Raw genomic sequence first — 7,627 nt, 5'->3', positions numbered from 1 at the left:
CCTCCAACCAGCTTAAAACTACGACCCCTCGTGCTAGCCATTTCTGCCCTGGGAAATAGTCTCTGGCTATCAACTCTATCTATGCCTCTCATTATCTTGTATACCTCAATTAGGTCCCCTCTCCTCCTCCTTTTCTCCAATGAAAAGAGACCGAGCTCAGTCAACCTCTCTTCATAAGATAAGCCCTCCAGTCCAGGCAGCATCCTGGTAAACCTCCTCTGAACCCTCTCCAAAGCATCCACATCTTTCCTATAATAGGGCGCCCAGAACTGGACGCAGTATTCCAAGTGCGGTCTAACCAAAGTTTTATAGAGCTGCAACAAGATCTCACGACTCTTAAACTCAATCCCCTGTTAATGAAAGCCAAAGCACCATATGCTTTCTTAACAACCCTGTCCACTTGGGTGGCCATGTTAAGGGATCTATGTATCTGCACACCAAGATCCCTCTGTTCCTCCACACTGCCAAGAATCCTATCCTTAATCCTGTACTCAGCTTTCAAATTCGACCTTCCAAAATGCATCACCTCGCATTTATCCAGGTTGAACTCCATCTGCCACCTCTCAGCCCATCTCTGCATCCTGTCAATGTCCCGCTGCAGCCTACAACAGCCCTCTATACTGTCAACGACACCTCCGACCTTTGTGTCGTCTGCAAACTTGCTGACCCATCCTTCAATCCCCTCATCCAAGTCAATAATAAAAATTACAAACAGTAGAGGCCCAAGGACAGAGCCCTGTGGAACACCACTCACCACTGACTTCCAGGCAGAATATTTTCCTTCTACTACCACTCGCTGTCTTCTGTTGGCCAGCCAATTCTGTATCCAAACAGCTAAGTTCCCCTGTATCCCGTTCCTCCTGACCTTCTGAATGAGCCTACCATGGGGAACCTTATCAAATGCCTTACTGAAGTCCATATACACCACATCCACAGCTCGACCCTCATCAACTTTTCTAGTCACATCCTCAAAGAACGCAATAAGGTTTGTGAGGCATGACCTGCCCCTAATCAATGAATTCAGACATATTACACAGCTCTGGCACAAAGGAGCCTTGAACCTGGGCCTCCTAGCTCAGCTGTAGAAACACTACCACTATGCCACAAGAGCCCTGACATCAAACCTGCACATTTACCTGAGTTATAATCCATAACCTTGCCCAGCACACCAGCCAATGGGCTCGGGTTGCTTAAACATAATTAAAGAACCAGCATCCACCCTTACCCAGGCCAGTTTATCCCACAGGCAGGACACAACTGTTCACGCAGCCCTCACAGAGGAGAATAAGTGCCGATACATTCAGCATTTGGCCAACAAACAAGGGCTACCTATTAAGATGCAGTGCTCCAACTGCAACTTCATCCCAGATGAAAAATGATGGATTCTTTAATCACTGGATGAACTGCACTGAGGTAAGCTATATTTGGGCCTTTTTATGAACGTTTATTTGTAGAATTGTTTGAACTTGTATTTTGATGTTTCAAACCCTCCAGGAGTTTAGATGAGAATTAAAATGATGCCCACACATGTACCCAACACTTGCATTTTCAAGCAGGCACAACACCTCCCTGTATATACCCACACACTCACATACACAAGTATTTAATCCAGCAGTCACTACTTCACAAAGAATCATTTCTGGTGCATGGTTTGGAGTTACTATTAAAGACTTTGAGTCCTGTAACCTGCAAGCACCAAGCTTCAACAACACATTCTGTAGCAATCAGTAACGCTTTATGCAAAGTTTGGTACACAACACTTAAACCATTTATTAAAACAACCAAAAAATATCAAATTCTTCCGGTAAAATCAACATCAGTAAGTTTTCCAGTGATTCTTAAATGGGTCAAAAGATGTTTTTTCTGCAATATCTTGAGAATTTGTTATATCTGAAACAGTGGCTGATATTCTGAGCTTGTTTTTTTGATACACTGGGTAAGTGGTTTCCTAGCATTACACATGAATATTTTTCACTGAGTGATGACCCCGATGGTATGTGTTTTAGGAATCCATCTCATACTCCTCGATGCTGCGTTTCCCAAAGTCCATCCAGCCTGCATAATCTCGGTCATGCATTTGGTGCAGCACATCTCGGAGCTGATATCGGTCAGCCTGGTTCAATAATCCAGCTATTTGAAACAAAAATGATTGTTAGATTTGGCATTTTACCTTTGTATTAGCTCCCCTCTTCTGAAGATATTGGCTTTTACTGGAGGTACAGTCCCCCACACACTGACTCACTGAGCAACGGGTCCCAAAACACACACTGACTCCCCCTGGGCTATGGGGCTCACACATGCTCACATGCACGCACACAGATCCTCACTGAGGTACTAGTCTATTCTACCTTCTGGGACCTAACCCAAGTTGCCATGTGGGTACCCCTTAGTCGATTGTGTTTGGTAGCCAGTGACTTGATGATGAACATGGAGAGGACAGGAGGATGGATTCAGATTGCTCTGGGCCACTGGATCAGGATCAGGATCATCTGGACGAGTTCAGACGTGATGTTTTTAAAAGCAGGTTGTCAGCGTGCATTTTTATAGTTAGCTTCAAACCTTTTGAACTGCAGACAGACAAGAGAAAGGAAGTGAACCCCTCTAAAGCAGCAAGGAATGCTTCCTTTGGATGCTGTTTGCCGAAGGTTGTTGTTTGGATCTTGCCTATGGACAGGATCAGGTTGAATGTGATGATCTGCACAGTCGAATAGTCAGGCACCCAACCAACAGGCGCTGCTTGGTGTCATAGAGAATCGCAGGTGGAAGATTAAGATCTTTGTTTTGTATTGATCCTGAGCTACTCTGAGCCAGTTTCCTTGGTAACGTCAACTCCACCAGTGTCCACTTTCCAACTGCTGTTGTAATTTTGAAAGTCATCAACACCAAGACTCAATTATTCACAGAATTGTTACAGCACAGAGAGGGGCATTTGACCATTGTACCTGCACAGGCTCCTGATTATTCTACTCTTAATTAGCCTTCCATCCTTCTAGATGGAAACAGTCTCAAACTCTGCTGTGCATGATCAACTCACACCAGCTCCTGTCCAGATCTCCATTCTCCTCTGCTGACCATTAGATCCCACCTCCCACACTGTATCCTTCAACGCCTCAGCTTCCAAACTGTAACATTGCCCCCAGATCCTCAATCATTATCCCATTCATTCATCCCTCCATTGAACACCACTCATCCTCATAGTACGCACCTAAAATTCCCTCCATTAAACTCTCCACCTCCTTCTCCTTGTTTAAGAGGACCTCACCTTAAAATAATAAGTTGGTTTTCTATAGTTTTTTTTCACAGCTTCAGGTCATTTCAAAGCAATAAACCAATGAGGGTGGTCACTTATATTTAGAAATTACAAGTGGAACTAACACACAGCAAGATTCCACAAACAGGCAGCATGATGTTGGCACCATTGAACAGTTACAACACAGGAAGAGGCCATTCAGTCCACTACGTCTGCACCAGCTAAATTAACTAGCTGCCCATTGTAATCCCATTTAGCAGTTCCCTGGTCTGTAGCCTTGCAGGTTCCAGCACTTTAGGTGCAGATTCAGCTCCTGTTAAAGAAGTTAACCATTTTGATCTCAGCCACAGAACTAGGCATGGAATTCCAGGCACCCATCACCCCTGGTAAACAAGGTTTTTCCTAATGTCCTCTCGAATCTTACATGCACACACACGCTTCAGCAACAGACTCCTTCAGTAGAAGAAATTTGTCTTCCCTCATTGATAATAATCAAGGTGTACAAAACAATGTACAGCCTGCTTTGTTGTGAGGTAAACAACCCCATGTTTCTTTATAGCTACAATGTTCAAACACTGGTAACATTCCTGTCAATCCCCTATAACAATAACCCAGCCATCTAGTTCTGCAGGTGTTGGACAGAACACCAAAGATTATCCCCTGTCTCTCTGCAAAATAGTGGCCTCATGGTCTCTGGCATTGCACCACTCCCTCAAGTGTGACACCCCCCCCCCTTGCCCCCCGATTACATACTCAGTTACTTCATTTAATTACCTTTTTAAACTCAACATCTAGTTTCTTTTCACCAGTTGTGGTGCCTGTAGGACACTTTACTGTATTAAAGGTGCTATGTAACTGCAAGATGGTAATAGAGTGAGAGCAGGGTGGAGGAGTGTGCACTGGAAGAACATACCTTCCTGAATCTGGGGTAGCAGTTTGGATATCAGATCATCTGCTTTTAAAACTGCAGCTCTGCGGTCCAGTGAAACTGCCCCGTTGCCTGACAAATATTTGCCAGTACGTTCCAGAATAATTCCTCCATTATTGTGAGGGCCAGACAATGGTTTTGAAAAGGAGCCTGTTGCCAGGATAACCACGAGGACACTGATGTATATTGTGTTGGTCATATCTGAAAAATAAAAATCACACAGACTTGCAGGAATAATGCATGGGCTAAGCAATGGTGAGTGGGTTGTAGGGTAGGCTAAAATCATCCACTTTAGACCTAAAATGGGTAAAATGATATGGAATGTACATATGCCAAAAGGTTTAAAATTGTTAAAAATCTGTATAGATGCAAGGATTGGGGAATATGAATTGTTAAAATGCCAAGAGCAGCTACAAAAATAAAATCAAAAAAGCAAATTGAATATTTGAATAAATAAAACAAGAAAAGTGGCAGATGCTGGAAGTCTGTTAAAAAAACAAAACGCTGAGAAGCTCAGCAGGTCTCAGCATCTGCGAAGTAAGGACCAGAGTTAACAATTTCATTGAATCCCTACAGTGTGGAAGTAGGCCACTCAGTCCTCACTGACCCTCTAAAGCTCATTCCACCCAGACCCAACCCCTACATTTCCCACCTTAGACACAGCAATTTAGTATAGCCAGTCCACCTAACCTACACACCCTTGGACTGTAGAAAGAAACCATGCAGACACGGGGAGAATGTACAAACTGCACACGGTTGCCCGTGGCTAGAATTGAACCCAGATTGCTAGTGCTGTGCGGTAACAGTGCCACCCCCACATGCACTTGAGTGCACTGATCCTTCCGAATTTCTGAAGTGACCCTTGCTCTGAAGTATCATCACTGGATAACTCTGCTTTCTCTCCATCAATGCTGCAACTGAATATTAGCATCTGTTTCCCCAAGATGGGAAGATAAGTTTGTAGATGATGCAGTTGGGCCGCAGAAAGTTAGACCATTTGGTGTGTTGTGATCAAATCAAGACCACGCACCAGATGAATGTATTTTAACCTTGGAGGGAGCCCAGTGAAAATTGACGAAATGATCTGTGTATGCTCAAAGTTAAGCGACAAGGTGAGACTATACAAGCTACGGTCGTGTCCCCTGGTGTTTACAACAATAAGGCGTTAACTGAAATTTCAAGGTATGCCCGGTACTTTTCAGAGTAGGCGGTGGCAAACAGTTGCCAAGTCTAGGGTCTTGTGAGTAAAAATTTAACCCAAACTTTTCAGGAGAAAGTTAGGAAACATTAAACAAAGCGTATAGAAATTGCAATTGTCATCAGCAAAAGTCAACTAACATTTGATGACTGGTTAATTTTAAATTCGATGTTAGTCGCATTTTGTCAGGCAAAGATATAAAAGGGACAAAAGTGGGGAATATAGCTAGTCACCGAACAGCTTATTATTCATTAAATGCCAGCGCTCCCGCAGCGCCGACCCTCGCGCTTTTTTTGAGGCTATGCTGTTGACTCTAATCTGGGAGCTGCACCATTTGCTGTGTAACTTTCTGAAAGTTTACTCAATTCACATGCTGTCCCGGGGGCATATTGTAACCTCTGTCGTTGCTGGAGGCACCGTTTCTCAAGCTCAGACCCTGCCGGGTGTGGGATAACGAGCTTGTCCTGGAGAAATTAAAGCCCCCAACCCCCCCATCCCCCACCCAAGAGGGTGAATGAAGCCCTCGCTGTGCTCCCCTCAGTTTGCACTCAGCTCCCGGTGGGGTTACACGGAGATCTCTCCCTGGAGATGGAGAAGTAACTGCGAAATTACTGGGGCAGTTACAACGGAACCAAAGACAAAATAAAGACAACACGCACAAAAGAAAAACCCGAGAGAAAGGAGAAAGTGAGAGAAATGGAGTGGGAGAAAGTGAGAGAGGGAGAGAATTGGAGGAAAGCTCGTGCGCGGCTCACCAGCTCAGTTCGGTCTGTCTGCCTCTGTCCAAGGTGCTGGTTTTGAGAAGCGGCTCCCTGTCGCGGTTCAGTCTCCGCGCTCTCGGCCGGTTTTATACAGCCCCCGGTTCACGTGTCTCCTCGTTAAGCACGCCGGAAGCGAAAAATTAAATAAATGTCAAAAGGAGTTCTCTGCGTCATTTGGGCTTAAAATCCTTTCCGAACTCTCTCAACCTCAACATTCATTAAAATCCAACAGGAGATTAGCGCTGTCAATAGATAAATGCCATTATTTACTTTTCTATGAAAGATAAGTTGAAATGTTGTTGGTTTGTGGGTGTGCACAGAAAAAGGAGATTTAGAGTTTATGCGTCTCTGTGCTTCAACGAGTTAGTGACCGTGAGCTACTTCAAAGCGTGTTTGCGCCAGTGAGAGATTGTGTGTGTGTGTAAATGTACGTGTGTGTGGGTGTGTGTGTGTGTGAGCATGAGGGATGTGAGTGTGTGTGATGAGGGGTGTGATGTGTGAGTGTGATAGTGGGTGTGAGTGTTAGTGTGAGCACACTTTGAGATTGACTGTGTAGGGTGTTTGGCCCAGTTTACTGCTGCTCTGCTTGTGATCAGTTAGCCCAGTACAGGCTGCAGATTGAATTGGGATCTTTCTTATTAGATGTGGCACTGCAGCACATTGAGTGAAGCATCTATCAGCAAGCTGAGTGTTAACTACATTCATTCCCAACACACTGCTAACCTGAGTCTAACATCACACAGGGAGGAGGAGGAATGGGATCCCTTCACAATACACGGCTCTAGAATTCACTCTTCAGCCCAGCTTCACTGAAAATTCATTCTTCAAACTGACCAGTCAGTGTAATGTTCTCTTCGTTCAATGTTTTCCTCATTTATGGAGCAGGTCTCACATTGGTAACTCTCTACTGCTTGGAAAGACATTCTCAATAGCCCTGTTCACTGACTGAAAGACTATACCTGGTTTGTGGTGTCCAGTTCATATCTAATAAAAATGGTGAGGAACCTGGTCTGTTACAAAGGGAAGGTGAGGCAGATATTAGCACAGAAGGTTTTGCACAGATGCACTGGGATGCACATCCAACAATAACAACCATCTCCTTCTGTGCCAAGTATAACTCCAAACAGTTGAGAGAATCCCCCACTCCCAGTTCCCATTGACTTAGGCTCTTTGATGCCACACTTGGTCAAATTCTGTTTTGACATCATGGGCTGTGACTCTTAATTCACCTCTGGAATTCAGCTTTTTATTCATGTTTGGACCATGGCTGTAACTGAGGCCAGGAACTGAGTGACCTGGTGGGACTTTAACTGAGCATCAATGAGCATGTTATTGCTGAACAAATGTCGTTTGATAACACGATCAATGACACATTCTCCATGCTGGTTATTAAGAATAACCTGATAAATGATAATTTGCTGTAATAGATTTGTCTTGACTTTTGTGGATAGCACATATCGAAGCAATTTTCCACATTGTCAGGTTGATGC

At 44.3% G+C, this 7,627-nt stretch overlaps 1 protein-coding gene across 1 annotated transcript; it reads right to left on the bottom strand.

Annotated features, from left to right (window-relative positions):
* Positions 1 to 1,713: 1,713 nt before the first annotated feature.
* On the bottom strand, positions 1,714 to 6,240 carry LOC125466422 (cholecystokinin-like). The gene is made up of 3 exons (XM_048560903.2): positions 6,132 to 6,240; positions 4,164 to 4,379; positions 1,714 to 2,130 (listed from the first exon to the last, which is right to left on the bottom strand). Exons 2-3 carry the CDS (start codon positions 4,375 to 4,377, stop codon positions 2,003 to 2,005), a joined length of 342 nt encoding a protein of 113 aa, XP_048416860.1. The 5' UTR covers positions 4,378 to 4,379; positions 6,132 to 6,240; the 3' UTR covers positions 1,714 to 2,002.
* Between the last annotated feature and the right edge of the window lie 1,387 nt (positions 6,241 to 7,627).

This window comes from Stegostoma tigrinum, chromosome 31, assembly GCF_030684315.1.
Source record: "Stegostoma tigrinum isolate sSteTig4 chromosome 31, sSteTig4.hap1, whole genome shotgun sequence".
Classification (NCBI taxonomy): Eukaryota; Metazoa; Chordata; class Chondrichthyes; order Orectolobiformes; family Stegostomatidae; genus Stegostoma; species Stegostoma tigrinum.
The sequence above is the reverse complement of the archived record's forward strand: the minus strand, read 5'-3'. Positions and strand labels throughout refer to the sequence as shown.

Bases quoted from the DNA above. Each gene is read 5' to 3' on its own strand.
- LOC125466422 (XM_048560903.2), bottom strand. From the start codon at position 4,377: ATGACCAACACAATATACATCAGTGTCCTCGTGGTTATCCTGGCAACA. The intron at 2,131-4,163 runs GTATGTTCTTCC...TGTTTCAAATAG, and splicing joins GCTACCCCAGATTCAGGAAG to CTGGATTATTGAACCAGGCT.